The following is a 23004-nucleotide window of genomic DNA, read 5'->3' as shown; positions in this document are numbered from 1 at the left end:
TCCTGATTCCGATTATGCATGCTATTAAAAGTCGGAGAAACTATGTGTCTCTATTACATGTTCGAGTGGTTAAGTGACATGAGGTTTGACAATGTCGATTTCGTCCTAGACTCAAAACTCACTACATATGCTTTCTACCATAACCACCCATATGTTACTAAATTTTGAAAAATTATCATCGCTTGCAGAAGACTTTTCAGCTCTTAATTCACAAACTCAAAAGTCGAGTTTAATCGGTGACAAACAAATGAGGTAGCTCACACCCTCGCCGGAATTGCAACATTATCAGTTAGTGCCACCATTTATTATAATGTACCTTGCTGTATTAAACATCTTATTATTGAAATGCTATAAACATCTTTTATTTTTAAAAAAGGAATATCCTTAAAAAAAAAAAAAGTTTTAAGAAGGAACATAGCAAAATATTTAATTAAATTCAGTTAGTACGTGCTACACATATAACGGTCAAGAAGAAATTACCATACGCACCACGCTATCCTCTCCTTTTACTTCACCGTTACCTACAAACAACAAAGAATAAAGTAATCCTTTCAATCTCACAACTCAGTGCTCACATAACTTAGGTCAATAATGGAAACTAAGCCTAATCCCAACAAGCAAAAACAAAAAAATAATTCCAAAAAAATGTGAACAAAGATTTTAGTTTATTTTTTTTACCAAACCCCACATGGTCTTCCTTCTAAGACATTCAAAGAACATTAGCAGAATCCCACTTCAAATCAAGTATCCCCTTTCTCTCTAATTTTGCTTCCAGATCCATCCTTGGAATCTCCAAGCAAAACAAAACTAAACATGCAAGAAATCTATCCCAACAATAATAACAAACAACCTCAAATCTCCGAAATGTTTCAGAAATTCGCCTTAGCTTTCAAAACTAAAACCTTCGAATTCTTCAACGACGAAGAAAACAACCTCGACGAATCCGATGGTTTTTCTCTCCTCGACTCCACCGAAGAAATCATCACCGACCAAAAAGTCATCATCATCAAACCCGATCCACCCAAAACGACACCGTCTTCTTCCCCTCCCAAAACGACACCATCTTCACCCAAAACGACACCCTCCTCTTCCCCACCCAAAACGACACCGTCGTTTACCCCAAACCAATTAGCACTACCCGAAACGACGTCGTTCGATCTCACCGACACGCCATCCAAAACGACACCGTCGTTTACACAAACGCAATCACCACTATCCGAAACGACGTCGCACGATCTAATCTCATCGATCTTCGCCGCGGTTTCGGCTTTCGAAGCTTCGTATTTCCAATTACAAACCGCACACGTTCCATTTATAGAAGAAAACGTGAAAACAACTGATAAAGTGCTTATTTCACATCTTCAGAGATTATCAGAATTCAAGAAATTTTACTGTAACCCTAATTTGTACACCACTTTTCCGTTTGGGTCTTCATTGGAAGCTGAAGTGGAAGAGAATCAGAGTAAGTTGAGAACACTAGGGACCGTGTCGAATCGGTTGCAATTAGAGCTTGAAAAGAAGCATGATGAGGTTTTTCGGATGAGGAAGAAGTTGGATGAGGTTCAAAAGGGGAATGTGAATTTGTCTAAGAAGCTTTGTAGTGGGAATGTTAATAGTTGTGATGTTTTGTTGAGTGTTAGGGTTTTTGAATCGGTTTTGCATGATGGGTTTAGAGCGGCGCATAAGTTTACGAAGATTTTGATTGGTTTGATGAGGAAAGCAGGGTGGGATTTAGGTTTAGCGGCGAATGCGGTTCATCCGGGTGTTGTTTATTCGAAAAAAGGGCATAATCAGTATGCGCTTTTGTCGTATGTTTGTTTAGGGATGTTTCAGGGTTTTGATTTGGTTAGTTTTGGATTGAGTTCGGAGAGAAGAGACGAAGAAGAATTGATGTCGAATGGTGAGTTTTTTTATTTAGATTTGAAAGGGAGAGATAGTTGTTTGAAGCAATTGTTGGAGCATGTGTCTAGTAATCCGATGGAATTGCTTAGTATTCATCCGGGTTGTGAGTTTTCGAGGTTTTGTGAGATGAAGTATGAGAAACTTATCCATCCTTCGATGGAGTCATCGATTTTCATTGATTTGGATCAGAATGAAGCAGTGTTGAATTCGTGGAGGTCGTTGAGTTTGTTCTACGAGGCATTTGTTGGGATGGCTAGCTCGATATGGACACTGCATAAGTTGGCTCATGCCTTTGATCCTGCGGTGGAGATATTTCAAGTGGAAAGAGGTGCGGAATTCTCCATGGTATACATGGATGATGTGACAAAGAGGTTAACCTGGCCGAATAAGGGAAGGGCAAAGGTCGGGTTCACTGTTTTTCCTGGTTTTAGAATTGGGAAGGTAGTTATTCAATCGCAGGTTTATGTAAGTAGTTTCTGTTTGGAAGAGTAGTTTGCTTAGGGTTCCTCTTGTACAATACAAATTGATGGACACTTTCTATAGTCAGACGAGGCTGCTATTTTGGAGGAACTCTAAATCCTGTTGTTGGCTTTGATCATTGTTGTTAAATAGTGGTTATAACAGTGCTATAGCGTATTGGAATTTGATTAAACCACTATTATTTCCACGATAGGCTAAGCTAAATAGTATGAAGTGTTGTCAAATAGTTGCTATAATGGAATTTGCACAAACCACTATTTTTTGCGATCTGTGATTGATAACACTGGTTCTGGACTTCTGGTTATAGTTTTCCCAGAATTTATGTCAAGAAAGATGCCAATTTGTACCAAACTACTGATGGAGGAAGACAATGCCGATATAGTCTTATGTACCTTGATTGCTTCTTTGCATGATGCTGAAGTAGTGATGGTGTCGAGTTCGATCTGCATTCTGTTCCATTACATGCGATGATCTGTAGTGTTTCTGCTGGTATTATTTTTTCTCGTGCTTTTTTTCCATTACCAGTTTTGTTTTTATGATTTTTATAGTTCACTTGTATAGAGTTAACTGTACAGAAATTCCCTCTATGCTTGGGTACTCTGACAAAAATACATCATTAAATTATGTATGCAACACTTATATATAATGACAAACTAATAACTTCGTTTCTTCAGCTCATAGTAACTCTTGATCTCAACAGTATTATGCCATATTATCATGCAAGTGATAACTATAGTTCATAATGTCACTGTACTATACACTTGTATGTTTGGAATGACGGTAAATTTGACAGAATCATAGTATGTCACTGCAATTTTAGCAAAGATTACACTTTAGAGCTTCAACAAAGTCATGGTCTATGTAGCACAGATACGGACACAGACACAGACACGACACGCACACTGACACTCTGACACCGCTAACAATTTGAGAAAATTGCATAATTCAGTGTAATTATGTGTCGGTGCCGTGTCGGTGTCGGACACGACACGTGTCCAACACCGGGACACGCCTAATCTGAGGAGTGTCCGTGCTTCATAGTCATAGGTCATGGTGCTAGTGTTATTTGGATAAACTCGCCGACAATCCAAACATGTCAAACACAAAGTGGACTAGTGTTGTATAATTTTTTCTGGCTACCTTGATGCAGCTTATCTGAAATTTTTCGATGTTGTCCGTCTTTAGTTCAAATTTCAACTCATTATTAGTTTTATGGCTACCTTGAATTGTTATGTAATCTCAATTTAATTACCAAAACATTAACCAAGTGTGTGAAACAAAATGTATCTGTGTTTACGTAAAGACAGAGATTTTACCTTTTTAAATTATGAAGTGATGCTGTAATTTACTGCAGTATTTACTACACACTAACAATTAAATAGTTACCATACTTCAAACCTAAAATTGCTGTCAAAAAGTTTTAATTTGAGGCAATTAAATAGTTACCATACTTCAAACCTAAAATTGCTGTCAAAAAGTTTTAATTTGAGGCAATTAATAGCTCATAAATTAATTTTGTGTGTGAATAAGCTGAGATTTATTTACTAACGTGAATGGTTTCCTCATTTGAAATTGACATTCTTAAAAATTACTCCATCCGTTTCAAAATACATGTCCAATTTTTGCAATGTGCACTATTTATTTGACTTACTTTGACCATACTCTTTAACTAATGTATAAATACAAATATTAGCATGTAAGATGTTTCATTTGTCTCTACAAATATTTTTAAAATATTAAATTTTTATAATTATAATTTTTTACTTTAGATAATTAAAGATATTAACGGTCAAAATTGTGCATTGGCATGTGTGTAGTGGTTGACTTGGATATGTATTTTGAAACGGAGGGAGTAGCATATACTATATGGTTCAGATCCCCCCACTGAAAAATTGAAAGTGTTCACATCTAATAAATGTTATCTTGACTTTCTCAGTTTCTTAAATGACTGATTCTGCACCCTATTTATTCATTGAGGAATGCTAGCAACACTCTCTTTTGAACACTCTCTCTAGCATTCACTCCTTTATTAGATGAAATCAATGTATGTCCCACCACTTTATGTGGGTTCCATTTCTAAAGTGTAGGTTCTACATTGATTTCACCCAATAAAAAAGTGAGTGCTAGAGAGAGTGTTCAAAAGAGAGTGTTGTTAGCACTCCTCTTTTATCAAAGATCCCAGTTTAAATTTACATTGTCTAACAACTTTAAACAAAAGACACAATAAAAGAAAATTAATCAATGAAAATTATCAATACATTTAATTCACATTAGAATCATAAAATAGATAGAGTTCACTCGAGCTTAAACCTTCATATTTCCTCTTGTTATTATTATAAAAAAAAACCATTTTTAAGATTCATTGAATAATTGATATATGAGGTCTATATTGATTCATTGAAAGATTAATATATAAGGTTTATAATATAGACCAGATACATCAATCATTAATAAATCTAAAAAGTGAATTTTTTTTTTTATAACAATGACTTAGAATTACAAAGTTTGAAGAGAGTTCTTTTTTTACGACATGAAGTGAGTTATAATGGTAGGCTCTAAGCATTTTAATATAAACAATTATTATTTTTAATATTTTGATTTTTAAAATGTTAAACACACATTTTTATAAATATTTATCACTTATAAACCTTAAAGTGTTTGAGAGACACGTGTTAACATTTTTTTTATAAATAAATATGGGTGTTATATGGCGTAAAGAACTTTTGGGAATAAAACTTAGAGAAATGATATTTTGACAACCACTTTTTGACAACTTTTGGACAACTTTCTCTCTCATACTCACATGATATTGTTATCCTCTCTCTTCCTTTTTCTCTCTCCATTGTTTTTGACCAATAAGAAGTGAGAAAAACAAGGTTGTCAACAAAGTTGTCATCAAATGGATGTCAAAATATCATTACTCTAAAACTTATAAAGGCTTAAAAGGCAAACCGCGTTACAGTTGTCAGCTGGTGTACTTCGAAAATGAAGTAATTGACAGAATATATTTCATGAAGAGAGTAATATATTGCTTTTGCTTTAGGGTTAAACAAATATAAATTTAGGCTTAATCAAATATTTGGTCTGTTGTGTTTATTTTAAGAGGAGTGTTATTTGATCAACAATTTGGTTGACAACTTATGAAACAAACATAATTTACAAAGAAAAAGTAAGTATTTGTACGAAAATCAAAACAATAAAGAAATAAAGTAAAAAATAATATGAATATGAGAAAGAAAGTTATTACAAAAGTTGTCATAAAATAAATGTTCAAATATCGTTTCTCTATTTTAAAGTTTCATTTTGACCTTGTATTTTGGTCACGAATTTTTAAACGTTAAACCAATTGTTCCTTTCCATTAAGAGAACAACAAATAAAGTTTGTTTTTGCTCAACTGGTCACATGGAATGCAACTCAAGGTGATATATTGAGGCTTAGTAAGATATTTGATCATTTATATTTTAACTTTCCAAACAAAAACTAGGCGCTCTAAGAAATAAGAATATACAATTGATACCCTTTGTATCATCATCATACTTACAATGACACACTACAGCACTTTTGTCACGTTATCCTAGAATAAAATAACGAAGAAATTATTCCTGCAAATTTTAGTTATGCAATACCTTAGCTAACTAAATATTTAGTAGTTGATGACTAAACACATTTGCTGCTGAAAATCTCAGCAGCCCAAACATGTACGACAAACTATTAGTATTTGGTCCTCGTGAGCTTAGCTCTATGGACAATGCATAATATAGACAAGGTCCAGAGTTCAAATCCCAGCCACCACAAAAAAAAAACTATTAATATTTGGAGTTATACCTATCCGAAGTGCCATGAGTTGTCTAATTCAAAATAAAGGTTAAACTCAAAGTAGTGCAGGTGTAATTGTGCCTAATAATTTGTCAAAAATAAGAGGGTAATACCTACATTTGACCAAAAATCATTCTCAAACGTGGCATCTATGAAAAATTGTTCATAAAAAGGATTTTTTTACATTACCCCTGGAGTAATTTACTCATATCAAAGAAAATCTCATTTTCTAAGTTTTCTTCGTCTTTAATCTTACCATCGGTTATCATTTTCATTTTAAAAATAACAAATTTTTTCATCTCATTTATTAAACATGAGATCTTCATCTCCTTTGTTCCGAAATCGAATCATGCTTTATCATTAGAGATAAATTGCCCCAAATTAATCAAGGGGCAATGTAGACCACACCTTTATTTCAAAATCAAATCCTACTTATCACTAAAGGTAAACTACTTCCAATTCATCAAACGGTAATATAGGTCTCACTCACCCTCTATTTTTATCATTCTAGAATTGGTACTTTAGCTTTTTGGTTCCACTCGTGGAAGAGCACAAGACCTTTCAAGAATTATTTGGTCTGAGAATTCAGCAATTGTATCATGGCCAACGATAACGAACGAAGTTACCACGTTTAGAACAAATAATTTAAGGACAACAATTACTCAATAAAAAAGATACGATAAATAAATGTTATGTTGTTCTTTTTTTAAGCAGGGGTATAGGAAGCATCTCGAATTAAGAGGTCTGCAACGCTTATGATGCATTATTTCAAAAAAAAAAAAAAAACACTTTTGATGAATTATTTTTCAATGACAGTAGCATAATTATCTGAATTATAACAGTTGAGATTTGAAATAAAGAAAAACAAAAATAAAAGACAATAATTGTAAAGCTTACAGTAAAAATAAAAGATGATTTTTTCATCAATAGTTAAAGGTGTTAAGGTGAAGAGGAATGTGTCTATCTATTTAAAAAGACATTAGAGGAGGTTAGTGTCAACTACAAAATTAGAGACGATGTTTTAGTTGTTTAATGAGACCTCATTGGAAGTCATTGTAATTTTCCTTTGAAATTATCAAATTAAAGTTTTTTTGGTTGCTTATAATTTGAAATCCGAAGTGCAAGAGCATCAATGTAGTATGTTGATGTTTAATATTGAATGATGTTTTTCTCTTTTTTTAAGTTGGCGTGGTGTGGTGTCCACATTCCACAACATGCAATGTGAGGCTAGTGCAAGCATCGGTTTGAAACAAAATACGTTCTCCTATATAAACAAAAAGGTATAGAAACAGATAATTTCGACGGATATATGCACACCATTGTTTATAGGCTAAAATATGGTTTTGGTCCCTGCAAATATGTCTCGTATTGGTTTTAGTCTCTGTAATTTTTTTTGTAGTTTTTGATCCCTGTAAATATGCTCCGTTTTGGTTTTGGTCCCTGACCCTACTTTTGTGATGATTTGCACACGTGACATATGATGACTAAACCTATTTTGTAGAAAAATAGTCCTTGCAAAATATTTAGATTTTTAAAAAGGTCCCTGCAAAATATTTTATCTTTCGAAATAGTCCCTAGAGGGACTATTTTCAAAAGCAAAATATTTTGCAGGGACCAAAAACTACAAGTTTTTTTTTATAGGGACTAAAACCAAAACAAGACATATTTATAGGGACTCAAACCATATTTTAACCTTGTTTATAATTGTGTATATTTCAAAAACAATGGCTACTTTGAGAGCCAATAAATGATTAGAAACAACGTACAAGCAACTATAATTGCTGCTAGAATAAGGGTGTCCCTTGAGTGTTTCCTTCTTATGGAACCTGCATGAGAAAGGTGTATTAGACGGAGGAGCAGGGTCAGTCCTAAGATTTTTGATGCCTTAGGCGAAACAATAAAATTATGTCCTTTTAATTATTTCAATAGTTTTCTTCTTACATTTTTTGTTGCAAAAGATTCATTTATAATCAAAGTTCTCTAAAAATATATTCTCAATATAATTAATTAAACCGAATTAAAAAAAATATCTATATAGTACTAACTACTAAGTAAAAATAATAATTTTGATGCCCTAAAATAATGGTGCCCTAGGCTGCCGCCCCTCCCGTCCACCCTCAATGCCACCCCAACGGAGGAGTAAACAACATTTAATCCTATCAAAGAAATTGGGGGAGGGGGAAGGGGAAGGGAGAAGAGATTGCCTTCACCCCTGTTTGATTCATAATGAAAGGAAATAAATTTTAATGAAAGTAAATAACTAATATGCATTTCATAACTCTTTCTTTTATATAAATAAAAGTTTAGTGAGTTGGGTCTCGGAGCCTCACAAGAGCCAGAGCAGGTCTTGAGGTCATTCATAAAATGCTCACAGTCAGAGTAAGTAAGCGATAAAACACGCGAATATAGCAAATATTCAAGAAATAGACGCTACGTCTCAACTAAACAACAACTTGCATGCATAGATATAAATATCAACAGTCGCAGCGGACATATAAATCATACATCTCCATCAATACACATACCATGATAATTAAACATCAACATAAAATTCTCCAAATCTCAACAATGAGTATGCCTCAAAATAAAATAATCCAACATAACTAAGGACACTAACTCAACCTAATCAGCGCCCTAGACTATGACGCCAAAATGATAACGGAGGCTAGCTCCCGCTATCCAAGCACTCACCGAAAGCTGACTACTCCTGCATAGCGTCTACCCATCCATACAGACAGGTAGGCGGTCAAAACCACTGGAGGTTAGTATTACATCAATCATAATCAATACAATTAACTTGACATAAATAAACAGTTCAATTATCCTCTAATCATCACAAACATTTAACCTCCAGATACATATTCTTATAACAACTTCATTCATTGCAAGTATATATTCGTAAAGCACACTCATCATAATCATTCACCATTCACAACAATAATCACGACTCATGCAATATGATATGCGCCTAAACTCGACACATACATGCATGTGGTACCAAATCACCTCAAGGTCGTCACCCATGATGCAACAAAAACATCATAATCACCTCAATTGGATATAAAATCCGCCACCATCAGTCATGAATGCATGAACATATGACTCGACTACAATGCATATGTTCACACAACCAATAATCACCTCAACATCACCAACATTTAGTCTATATGCAATCGACAACAATTCACCACCACTTGACATATATACAATCACCAACAACATTTACAATTCAATCAACATATGGTTGTAACATATAAACATCATCAATCATCTCCACATAATTATATCAACTATCCATAAAAGATTCATAAAGAAATCGGCTCTTAAAATCATTTCCAACAAGGTTCGTCTCTCGAAATCACAACATAACAAATAATTGGGCAATTGAACCAAAACCAAGTAAACAAGTTTCAATGCCTCAACTAAGCATACCTCTAGGCTACATATGAGTGCAGTAGAGGATACCTTGGCGTTTCACCGGCCAAACACGAAGAATTCATGAAAATCACAAAGTTCGTCTCTCTTTACCATTTTTCATACAAATTCTCATTTTCAAAGCAAAATAAGTTAAAACTTGACGAAACCAATCACAGCCATTTTTAGAAATCACATAGACATTGTACAACCTTAACCCTACCTCAATTCTATGAGAAAACGAGTTTTCGGAAAATCGGCGCTCTTGGACCATTTTTCAAAAGTTTAAGTTCAATTCACAAACCAAGTCCAATTCAATTCAAATGAAGTTCCAGTAGGATTAAGTGTATAAACAAAGGTTAAACAAGTCAAAAGAAACATTTTAGAAGGCTCGGATTGGTCCCCAAGTACACGAAACAAAAGATCAAAAGTGGCTGAACAGGGCATGGCTCGCTTAAGCGAAATCTGCTCGCTTAAGCGACCAGTTTACAGAGGCTACTGGATCTCGCTCGCTTGGAGCTCGCTTAAGCGAACTGCGTCCAGAACCTGCAGATGAGGCTCGCTTGGAGCTCGCTTACAGCTCGCTTAAGCGAACTGTGTCCAGAAGGTTCCGGGCATGCTCGCTTTGAGCTCGCTGATGGCTCGCTTAAGCGAGGCTTCTTCAGTTCAGTCTCCAACTTCGGGTTTCAAACTCATTTCATCCCAAAATCCCAATTTTGATCATTCCAAACCCCAAAACTTAATCCCAAAGATGATTATAGGTCATATATGTTATTTTGGCACGTTAGACTTACGATGTTCCAAACGATGTTCCAACACAGGACACAGTAAACAGATGTTGTATATGTGATGTAAGATTTTTCCTACACGTCATATAACTATGTACACGTGAGTATATATAGGATCGTTTCCACAGGGAGTTACGTTTAATCATAAGCATTTACACAATCGTTCACATTAAGGGTTTGGATATAATTTGTTTGTGTGTAACACTATATCCATATTTGACATTTAAGTAAAAACGAGAGGGGATCGAACTATTTCGCTTGCGGTATAAGATAACGAGCAAGCATAACAGCAGCAATCTCTCGATCGATTAACAGACTCTAGCTTTATAACCAATATTATTACAATCATTTCTACAATATCCTTCGTGTCCAAAGCGACATCGTTATTTCTAGGTTATCGTTTAAACATTCGTGTCCAAATTCCTTAAACGATAACAAAGTCGATCGGATAACTTAATCGACCGTGTCCAGCCTGATTAAGTATCCGAAAGCATTAAAATCTTGATTAAAAGTAATTATCAAAGGTTTACAAACTTGTCAAGAGTGATATAACATAAGATAGATTGTTATTCTAGTTCTAGATTCAAGAGTTTGTGTCCAAATCATCTTGAATCTCTTTGAAAGCATTAAAGCAAGAATAACAACAATATTGAATCATTAAGCTAGAACCTTATATATTAAAAGATCAAAAGATTACATAATAGCTTGATAGTTACCTCAATACTACAAAGAAGGTTAGTTACATATAGACATGTAAACTAATGCAAGGAATGAAGGAAAGATGAAGATTCCATGCCAAGATCCTTGATGTCTCAATGAATCTAGGGTTGAATCTACTCTTTAATCACTTGCTTTGTGTTTCTCTCTTTGAAATAGCTCTAACCTCTCTCTAGAAATGTATATAATGTTTCAATGGAATAGTGAATACCTAAAAGAGAGGTAAAAATGCTATTTAAATGGCCTGTGTTTTTGCACCTGCGCTAATAGCGCAACTCACGCTAATAGCGTGGTAAGGCGGCCTATAATCTGGCCAATGGGAGCCTGCCACGTTGTTCTTGCCCTGCTGCTACGCTCCAGCCACGCTAATAGCGTGGCTCTCTGGAGCATTTACGCTAATAGCGTGAAATACGCTAATAGCGTAGCTCTTCAAACCCAGCTTCTGCTTCCACGCTCCAGGTACGCATATAGCGTAGCTCTCTGGACATTGTACGCTAATAGCTCAGAATACGCTATTAGCGTACTCTTCAAGGGTACTCCAGATCCACGCCCCAGGTGCGCTAATGGCGTATCCCTCTGACCTTTGGCATTTTTTCATCACGCCAATAGCGTAGGACACGCTAATGGCGTAGCTTCATGAACTTTGACATTTCTTGCTCCTTGCTTGTAATTTCCTGCACAAAAAGGGTAGACTAAGGCTCAAAAGCATAAATGACATATTAACACAATATTTGGAGTTTTCCATAGAGAATCTTGCAAAACAAGTCACTAAAACGACTAAACTCCTATGCGAAATATATCACTTTTAAACACTTATCAAACTCTCCCCAACTTGGCTTTTTGTTTGTCCTCAAACAAATTAATTGAAAAGGAAACTAACAAGGCTTTGGACAAGGTTTTCAACATGGTGTCAAACAATTCAAAACAAAAATAAACAAATGGTGATTCAAAAATGATTGCGTGGACAAGCATGAAGTCCTCCGCTACTCTAGGTTCAAACTAAGAATGCGAAAAATGTCCTAAGCACAAACTATACATCATAAACTTCAATACATAAACATAACTATCTATGAACCACACCTAACACACTTCTTTGAAAGTAAATGCAATATAATGATAACAATGAATGAGGTAATGAACACACATCCAACAATCATGCTAACATCCTATTTAAGTTAGGTGTCCATCCAAATATCGTCTCAAAAAGCATAAAAGCATGGATCAAAAGGTCTTGCAAGGGTTATAACTTGGCCGGGCTACAAAAGAAATGTCATATGTGGGGCAATTGATCAGAAAGCCTATCAAAGAGGAACATTTTTTTGTATCACAACTTGAAATCCATATACTTCCCTACCAAGAATTAAAACCTTTGGTGATTAACAATAAAACTTATAACCTTGACAACTTATTCTCTTTTTGATTTTTCACTTCCTTTTTCTTTTCTTTTCTTTTCTTTTTTCAAATGTACAATTTTTTTTTTTTTTTTTTTTTCAACGTTGTCAGGTTATTTTACAATTTCACCAGAACTTAACATATAATGCCTCCTTTTTCTCCCCAACTTGAATACAACAAAAACTCTAATTGAATGTTCCCCTATCCTAAGGCAAGGGACAAAGTACAAAAAGGTTAAGGGTTCAACAAAGTAAAAATATCAAAGTCCTATAAGATTCAACCATGAACTGGATTTTTGAAAAATTTCAGGCAAATTCAACAAGCATTGTGCTTATGAATATTGACAGTTCATGTTTGAGGACTCGATTCATTAGGCTCGGATTGGGGTATCAGATACTCGCTCTTCTCACAGGTAGGCTTTATGTGGTCAAGTAGGTTACTCTCAATTCAAAAAGTGCCTTGATCCTTTCCATGCTTTCAAACAATTCAAAATAATTATCGGATTTAACATAACTAAAACAAGTTAGACGGTGATTATTGGTCTCCAGCATATATACAACAGATTAAAGCTACCTCACATTTATGTTAAGTACTAAGTGGTTCAAAAATATTTATGTCTATGAAAAGAATTAAATGATATATATTTTGTGCAAAGTACAAGTTTCAAATTCTTATTAAAAACCTAGAATAAAAGAAAACCAATACCTTGGCCTTACGCTTTATCACAAGTAATATCATTATCACTCACCTGCTTTTGCTCAAACATGGCTCCATGGAGCACTTTAAGATTTATTGTTCATGAGCAATTTTCTTTTGAGAGACACAAGCAAGATGTAACAAAAATTTCATCCAAAGCATAAGTTATTAAACTAAAAAGCTAAGTTATTAAACCAAATATAAAGTAACAAAGTAACAAAGTAACAAATCAAGCACTAAAAACCACAGTGCTTGAAGAGTACAAAATACAACCAAAATAAACAGATGTTCCAACATGAAATAAAAACGAAGAGTTATAAAGCAAAAAGAAAAAACATCACTAAAAACTCAAGTTCACTGATCATCCTCTCCAGCATCATCCATATCAAGATCCTGGTACACATCATCATCATCACCCACGACTCCAGCATCATCAGGTGTCGCCTCATCATCAACAGCATCAGCCACCCCCACATAAGGATTTGGCCTGCCCTCAGGCCAATGAACATAAGTCTGGTACTGCTCAGGAGTCATAACCGGGTACTCAGCATTTCCCGGATGCATGTGAGCATTGTAGAGGTCCTGGTGTATGCCCATGTTACTCCTCCAAATTGCTTCATTCTGGTCCATCAAGAAGCTATTCTGGTCCCTCACGTACTGGTTATGCATCTGCTGCTCCAGCATAAAGGTCTGCAAACCTGAAAAGTCAAAAGAACCAGCAGCCTCAGATGGGCCACCTTCATCATTAGAGAAATGGTATTGGGCTGCCCTTTGCTCTGTTTTCTCCCAGGTGCGAATATGAGTGTCAGTAATGACCCCTTCAATATCTTCATCATAGGGTCCAGAAATAGGCACTCCATAAGCCTTCAGCAATCCCATAATCAAACCCGGGTAGAACAAAGCCACCTTCTTAGCACCAATGGCTACTTTCAAAGCCACAGCCTTCATCTCATTAGCAATGATGCGAGCAATATCAACAGGCACTTCTTTCATAATGCACCAGATGAGTGGTAGAACGGCTTTTGGGGCATCGGAAGTATGGGCTCTTGGAAGGGCATTGTGGACAAGGAATTGGAAAATTAAGCGGGCAGTAGCTGTCATCTCCTTGGTAAGTGCATGCCTAATCTCTCCCTTGTCATTTTTGACAAATAGCCTACCCTTGTTCATTATATCACGCTCAATTTGCTGATATTTCCAATTTCCTTGAGCGTTTCTCTTAGCATAGGTACACAAGGTTGGCATTGTGGGGTCCTCAGATGGCTCAAGGTTTAAAGCATTTTCAAGGAAATCATTGATTGCATCCCTATCAAAAGGGATTTGCTTTCCTCGGACGTAAGAAGTCCAAGAGAAAGTCTCAGCAAAGGTAGCGGGTGAGGCATCAGGGACAGCATTACAATAAAACTCCCTGATCAGGTCGGTGTTAATCTCGGTTGCAGGCACGAGGAGTTTGGTCCATTTGCGACCAGTGAAAATGTGGAGCATATCAGAATGCTCACCACTAGGATGAATGTCAAAAGTTTTCTCGTGCCAGGTTTTGTACTGTACCATTTTCTTAAACCTGGCAGAGTGGGCAGGGGTGGGGAAACGGTTTGGGATTGCAGGTGCAGCAGAGGAAGAGGCACCTTTGCCTCTAGGACGCTTAGTCCCGGTAGTTTTTTCAACATTTTTCGGTGCCATCTGCAACAAAACCAGGAAACACCAACATATTGCATAGAAAATATTAGCACAAATTAGAATTGGTCAGTTAAAAACATCAAAAATTTTTGAAAATCTGGGCAAGTATGAAGATCTACGCTATTAGCGCCAGCCACGCTAATAGCGAAATTTTTCTGGGAAACTTTCGCTATTAGCGTAGGATGCGCTAATAGCGAAATTTTTCTGGAAAAGTTGCGCTATTAGCGTATATTTCGCTATTAGCGTAGTTCTTCGTACCTGCAATTTTCAAATTTTCAAAATCTTTGTTCCTGCAATTTCTCAGCACAATCCAGCATATTTCAACCCTAGGTTTCATCCTATGTCTCTAAAACACAATAGAATCATGAAAAGGAATCAAAATCACAACATTGGCACACAAATCATTCAAAACCCTTATTTTTCAAATTTACAAAATGGGTCAAAATCAAAAGATGAATGTTTGTTGCATGTGGGTTATGATTATTGTTCCTTTTCCAACTATTATCAATGAAGAACAATCTCTATTCACAAATCAAAACTCTAACCCTAACCTAACCATCTCTAATCATGTCAAAAACATGGATTTTTCAAATTTAAGAACAAAGATAGGAAGAGAAGATCAAACCTTGTTAATGCAGAGAGAAGCAACACAAATGCAAGAAGAAATGATGCAAAAATGGATGCTTGAACCAAAATGAAAAGTGGGTTTGATTTCTAGGGTTAGGGAATGGGAGAGAAGTTTTTATGTGTGGTTATGAGATAATGGACAAATGAAACCGTAAAAGGGGAAAAAGAGGGGTTGTGGGAAGTTAAGGGGAGTTAATCCCCTGGGCCCACAAAATTTTTTTCTCCCACGCCAAACTCACGCTTATAGCGTGGCTCTCTGGAGGTCTCACGCTAATAGCGCAAATTTCGCTATTGGCGTGTGACTTCAGGATCAGTTTTTCAAAGTCTTTCATTTCTGCTGTAAATGTATATGTACTACTACTATATGCAATAACCATAAAAATACTTACATAACTGGGTGTGCCTCCCAGCAAGAGCTTGTTTTACGTCCTTAGCTTGACGCATTTTGAAGAAATCATGGCTCGATTAGTGAAATCGTCGTCAAACACCGATCAATTTCACCACCGAAGTAGGGCTTAAGCCTTTGCCCATTAACAATCCAGTTGGCTTTGGTGACTGGGTCCTCAAGTTCCACAGCTCCGTACGGTTTGACCTCTTTAACCATGAAAGGTCCGGACCACTTAGACTTCAATTTGCCCGGAAACAACCTCAGTCTTGAATTGAAAAGTAATACCATTTGTCCCGGCATGAATTGTCTCAGAGTGATCTTCTTGTCATGATACTTCTTGGTCCTTTCTTTGTAGAGCTTTGAAGATTCATAAGCTTGATTTCTCAATTCTTCAAGCTCATGCATTTGAACTTTTCTTCTTTCACCGGCTTTCTCTTGATCGAAGTTTAGGAACTTCAATGCCCAAAAGGCTTTATGTTCGAGCTCGACCGGTAAATGACAAGATTTGCCATAAACCATTTGGAAAGGAGTGAGGCCTATAGGAGACTTGTATGCAGTCCTATATGCCCACAAAGCTTCATCAAGTTTAGCCGACCAATCCTTCCGAGATGTAGAGACCGTCTTCTCAAGTATGCGTTTGACCTCCCGGTTAGAAACTTCGGCTTGTCCATTCGTTTGCGGATGATACGGTGATGCTACTTTGTGCTTGACTCCATAATGATCTAGGGCCTTGGCAAGTTGTGCGTTGCAAAAGTGTGATCCTCCATCACTAATAAGCACTCTTGGTGTACCAAACCGGGTGAAAATATTCTTCTTTAGGAACTTCACCACCGTCTTGCTATCGGCTTTAGGCGATGCTACGGCTTCCACCCACTTTGACACATAATCAACAGCGACCAAGATGTACTCATTTGAATATGATGAAGGAAAAGGGCCAACAAAATCTATACCCCAACAATCAAACACTTCCACTTCAAGGATGAGTTGTAGAGGCATCTCATTTCTTTTTGACATTGATCCGGTTCTTTGGCATTCATCACAATACTTGCAATGTAAATTGGCATCTTTGAATAGAGTTGGCCAATAGAACCCGGATTGAAGTACCTTTGCGGCTGTTCTCTCCCCGTTGAAGTGACCTCCATAGGGTGAATTATGACATTGCCATAGGATCTTCTTTGCCTCTTCATCATCCACACACCTACGCAAAAGATTGTCCGCTCCAATTTTGAACAAATAAGGCTCATCCCACACATAGTGGTTAGCATCATGGAGGAACTTCTTGCGTTGTTGCCATTCAAAATCTTCCGGAATGAACCCGGTTGCTTTGTAATTTACCAAGTCGGCAAACCACGGTCTCACATTGATTGCTAGCAACCGTTCATCTGGAAATTCTTCACGAACCTCCGGTTCATTCTTGGTTACCTCATTGTTTGTCAACCTTGAAAGGTGATCAGCTACAAGATTCTCCGTGCCTTTCTTATCCTTGATCTCTAAGTCAAACTCTTGAAGCAACAACATCCACCGGATGAGTCTAGGCTTTGAGTCGGACTTAGTAAGGAGATACTTGATAGCTGCATGGTCAGTATAAACAACAATTTTGGAACCTACAAAGTAAGAACGAAATTTCTCCATTGCATAAACTATTGCAAGTAACTCTTTTTCAGTTGTGGCATAATTGATTTGTGCCTCATTTAAAACCTTACTTGCATAGTGAATAGCATGAAAAATTTTATCCTTACGTTGACCCAAGACCGCACCAACAGCATAATCACTTGCATCACACATTAATTCAAAATTTAAATCCCAATTAGGAGCAATGATTATTGGTGCGGTGGTCAACTTTTCTTTTAAAGATTCAAATGCATCAAGACATTCATTATCAAAAACAAAAGACTTATCTTTGTTGAGCAAGTTGCTCATAGGCTTTGCAATCTTTGAGAAGTCTTTGATGAATCTCCGGTAGAAACCGGCATGACCAAGAAAACTCCGAACACCTTTGACATTCACCGGTGGTGGAAGCTTTCCTATGACATCGACCTTTGCTTGGTCTACCTCAATACCCTTAGCAGAAATCTTATGACCAAGGACAATACCCTCGGTAACCATGAAGTGACATTTCTCCCAATTGAGCACCAAGCTAGTTTCAATACACCGCTTCAGCACGGTATCCAAGCTATTCAAACACGTATCAAATGACGAACCGAAAACTGAGAAATCATCCATGAACACCTCCATGCATTTACCAATAAGTTTGGAGAAGATTGCTTGAACACACCGTTGAAAAGTTGCGGGTGCATTACACAAGCCAAATGGCATTCTTCGATAAGCAAAAATACCAAAGGGGCAAGTGAAAGCCGTCTTCTCGTGATCATCTGGGTTCATGGCGATTTGATTGTAACCGGAGTAACCATCTAGGAAGCAATAAAAGGACTGACCGGAGAGTCTCTCAAGCATTTGATCCATGAAGGGCAAGGGAAAGTGATCCTTCCTTGTTGCTTGATTGAGTCTTCTATAATCTATACACATCCTCCATCCGGTGACGGTTCTAGTTGGGATCAACTCATCTTTATCATTAGTGATCACCGTCATTCCTCCTTTCTTGGGAACTACTTGAACCGGGCTTACCCAAGCACTATCCGAGATAGGATAGATCATGCCGGCTTCAAGCAACTTCACTACTTCCTTTCGCACCACCTCTTTCATGTTTGGATTCAAGCGGCGTTGCGGTTGTGCTACCGGTTTAAAGTTTTCTTCCATCATGATCTTGTGCATACAATAAGATGGACTTATCCCTTTCAAGTCGGATAGCTTCCACCCTATTGCTTCCTTGTTGGCCTTGAGAACCTCTACCAACTTTTTTTCTTCATCGATGGACAAGGAGCTACTAATGATCACCGGTTTTGTACCATCTTTCTCAAGAAAGACATATTTCAAATTAGATGGTAAAACTTTTAATTCTACCTTGGTGTCATCAACTTTGGCTTCTTCCTTGGATTCTTCTTTCAAATCTTCAAGTATGGCTTGATTAGGAAGAACCTCCTTCAAGGAATCTAGCTCCTTCAAACACTCTTCAATGGCACTTGCTTCGTCTTCATCAATAGCATTGAGTGCGTCCACCAAAGCACTCTCAAGGGGTGTTCTATTGTGCATTTGCTTCCGAGTAGTCAAGATGACTTCTTCGGTTGCATCCATTTTGAAACATGCACCCTTGTCTTTCGAGTACTTCAAAGCTTCTCGGATGTTGAAGGTAACCTCTTCATCATTTACCTTGACCTTCATGATATTATCATCAAGATCAATCATCATCCGAGCCGTTTGCATGAAATTCCTTCCCATTAAGATAGGCACATCCTCATCTTCTTCGACATCCATAACCACAAAATCAGCCGGAAAAATAAATTTGTCCACTTTTACAAGAACATCTTCGGCCATACCTAGTGGTTTTGCAAAGGATTTGTCGGCCAATTGCAACATCATCCTAGTCCGCTTTATACAAAGGTCACCAACTCTTTTGGCAACGGACAAAGGCATGAGATTGATGCTTGATCCAAGATCAAGTAGTGCTTTACCTACATGTGTTGTGCCAATAGCTACCGGTAGAGTGACTCTTCCCGGATCTTGCTCTTTCTTTGGCATTGTTCTTTGAATAATAGCACTACAATTGGCATCGATTTGGATCGTCTCTTCATCGTTGATTCTTCTTTTCTTGGAAAGGATGTCTTTCATGAACTTTGCATAGACCGGCATTTGCTCCAAGGCTTCCGAGAATGGTATATCAATTTGCAACTTCTTGAAGAGTTCAAGAAACCTTGCGTATTGCCGCTCTTTGTCTTTCTTCGATGGAGCATGTGGGTATGGTAAGCGTTGAGCCACCACTTGCTTCTCAACTACTTGTTTCTTCCCTTTATCTCTCCCCACATCTTTATTCTTCCTCTCCATCTCCTCTTGTAACTCTAGATCTCTTTTTTGATTTTTTTCTTTTTCAACTAATGCTTCTTTATTCTTTATATACACTTCCTCCTCTATCTCTACACTATCCTCCTCGAACTCCTCTTTATTGACAACTTCATCATCCTTTTCCTCAACAACAATATCATCACCTACCCCTATACCTACTACTCTCCCACTCCTTGTAGCTATAGCTTTTGACTGCTATGCCTTGTTGTGCTCCTTAGGATTTGGTTGAGTGTTAGCGGTGAAAGCTCCACCTTGCGGAGGACCTTGAGCCATTTGTTGAGCTAACTGACCAACTTGCGTTTCAAGGCCTTTGATGGACGCGTCGGTGTTTTTCTGGTTAGCCATGGACACTTGCATGAATTGTTTCAAGACCTCCTCGGTGCTTTGGGAATTATTCGGTTGTTGGGGGTTATTTGGTGGTGGATTTTGGTATTGATTATTGAATGGTTGTTGGTAAGGTTGTTGGTAGTAGTTTGATGGTGGATATTGATAGTTATTATTGTACGGTGTTCTCCAAGGTCTTTGTTGGTTTTGGTTGGCCGGATACCTTCCTTGGAAGTTGGAAGTACCCGGATTTTGTTGTGAGGTTCCGGCTTGTTGTGGTTGGTTAGGCCTTTGTTGGTTTCCCACATAGTTGACCTCTTCCCCTTCAAAAGAACCGGGCTCGGGACAATAGCCGGTGGGATGATCCCCCGTACAAAGTCCACAAGTATAGACTTGAGCGGTTCCTCCTTCTTGCTTGAGAGATTCAAGAATTTGTTTAGGCATAGCTTTCATCTCCTTTTGCATAGCTTCTAATTGTTGAGTGAGAAGCTTATTTTGAGCTAAGACCGCATCATTTGCTTCAAGCTCAAGAATACCGGCTTTCCTTTGATTAGGATTCCGATTGTGAGAAGATTTTCTTGTGTTGAGCGCCATTTGGTTTATGATTCTGACAGCTTCAGCTGGGTTTTTCAAAGCAATAGAACCTCCAGCACTTGCATCTAGCATCGTCTTGGACATGTCTTGAAGCCCTTGACGAAAAAGATATAGTTGCATTTGGCTATCAAAACCATGCTTTGGACAATTCCTTAGCAATGATTTATAGCGCTCCCAAGCTTCACAAAGAGTCTCACTTTGGCCTTGAGCAAAAGTTGTAATTGAAGTTTTAGCCTCAAGATGCCTATCCTCCGGAAAGAACCGTTCTTGAAATGCTTTCTCTAGCTCACCCCAATTTTCCATCAAAGAAGTTGGTTGATCAAGATACCACTCCTTAGCCTTCCCGATCAAAGAATGAGGAAACAATTGCACAAACACACCCTCTTCCTCATCTTCTTTCATACCAAGTGTACCGGCGGTAACATAGAAGTTGGTAAGATGTCTATATGGATCCTCATGATCCATACCGGTAAACTGGTTATGAGTTATCAAGTTTATCAACCCAGACTTCAGCTCAAAAGATTTGGCATTACGGTTGCCAAGATTAGCTAGCCTCCTCGGACTAACCCACATAGGTAGAGCATTCTCATCTTCATTAGCCATGACTACTTCTGGATCACTCCTCGGAGATGAATGTGCAGAAGAATGTGATGAAGAATCACCTAGTGATATAGTATGCACCGAACCTGACGGAGAAGGAATAAAAAGTAAAGATTCCGGCTGAGCCAGCCTGGCTAATCTCCTAGCTTCCTTTGCTTGCTTTCTAAGTAACCTAGCAGTTTTCTCAATTTCAGGATCAAATTGTAGGTCTTCCTTATCAACGGTACCTCGCATAAACAAAGTTCACCAAGACTATACCAGGTGGTTAGCATAAAAAATAATGAATGACATAAGTGTATAAGTATATGCATGAAAGAATTTTGTGCAAAATTGACTTAACATGACAAAATTGTTTCAATACTTATGATAAAAATTTCCGTTACTCCCCGGCAACGGCGCCATTTTGATGTAAGATTTTTCCTACACGTCATATAACTATGTACACGTGAGTATATATAGGATCGTTTCCACAGGGAGTTACGTTTAATCATAAGCATTTACACAATCGTTCACATTAAGGGTTTGGATATAATTTGTTTGTGTGTAACACTATATCCATATTTGACATTTAAGTAAAAACGAGAGGGGATCGAACTATTTCGCTTGCGGTATAAGATAACGAGCAAGCATAACAGCAGCAATCTCTCGATCGATTAACAGACTCTAGCTTTATAACCAATATTATTACAATCATTTCTACAATATCCTTCGTGTCCAAAGCGACATCGTTATTTCTAGGTTATCGTTTAAACATTCGTGTCCAAATTCCTTAAACGATAACAAAGTCGATCGGATAACTTAATCGACCGTGTCCAGCCTGATTAAGTATCCGAAAGCATTAAAATCTTGATTAAAAGTAATTATCAAAGGTTTACAAACTTGTCAAGAGTGATATAACATAAGATAGATTGTTATTCTAGTTCTAGATTCAAGAGTTTGTGTCCAAATCATCTTGAATCTCTTTGAAAGCATTAAAGCAAGAATAACAACAATATTGAATCATTAAGCTAGAACCTTATATATTAAAAGATCAAAAGATTACATAATAGCTTGATAGTTACCTCAATACTACAAAGAAGGTTAGTTACATATAGACATGTAAACTAATGCAAGGAATGAAGGAAAGATGAAGATTCCATGCCAAGATCCTTGATGTCTCAATGAATCTAGGGTTGAATCTACTCTTTAATCACTTGCTTTGTGTTTCTCTCTTTGAAATAGCTCTAACCTCTCTCTAGAAATGTATATAATGTTTCAATGGAATAGTGAATACCTAAAAGAGAGGTAAAAATGCTATTTAAATGGCCTGTGTTTTTGCACCTGCGCTAATAGCGCAACTCACGCTAATAGCGTGGTAAGGCGGCCTATAATCTGGCCAATGGGAGCCTGCCACGTTGTTCTTGCCCTGCTGCTACGCTCCAGCCACGCTAATAGCGTGGCTCTCTGGAGCATTTACGCTAATAGCGTGAAATACGCTAATAGCGTAGCTCTTCAAACCCAGCTTCTGCTTCCACGCTCCAGGTACGCATATAGCGTAGCTCTCTGGACATTGTACGCTAATAGCTCAGAATACGCTATTAGCGTACTCTTCAAGGGTACTCCAGATCCACGCCCCAGGTGCGCTAATGGCGTAT

General features: G+C 37.3%; 1 protein-coding gene across 1 annotated transcript; it reads left to right on the top strand.

Annotated features, from left to right (window-relative positions):
• Nucleotides 1-546: 546 nt before the first annotated feature.
• Nucleotides 547-3055, top strand: LOC146906219 (DUF641 family protein (DUF641)). Its single transcript, XM_085724343.1, has one exon. It carries the CDS (start codon nt 814-816, stop codon nt 2392-2394), a length of 1581 nt encoding a protein of 526 aa, XP_085580469.1. The 5' UTR covers nt 547-813; the 3' UTR covers nt 2395-3055.
• The last annotated feature ends 19949 nt before the right edge of the window (nt 3056-23004 follow it).

Source organism: Medicago sativa, chromosome 7 (genome assembly GCF_051527215.1).
Source record: "Medicago sativa cultivar Bolivia chromosome 7, Bolivia_mono, whole genome shotgun sequence".
Taxonomy (NCBI): Eukaryota; Viridiplantae; Streptophyta; class Magnoliopsida; order Fabales; family Fabaceae; genus Medicago; species Medicago sativa.
Note: the sequence above shows the minus strand (reverse complement) of the source record. Positions and strands in the feature narration are given on the sequence as shown.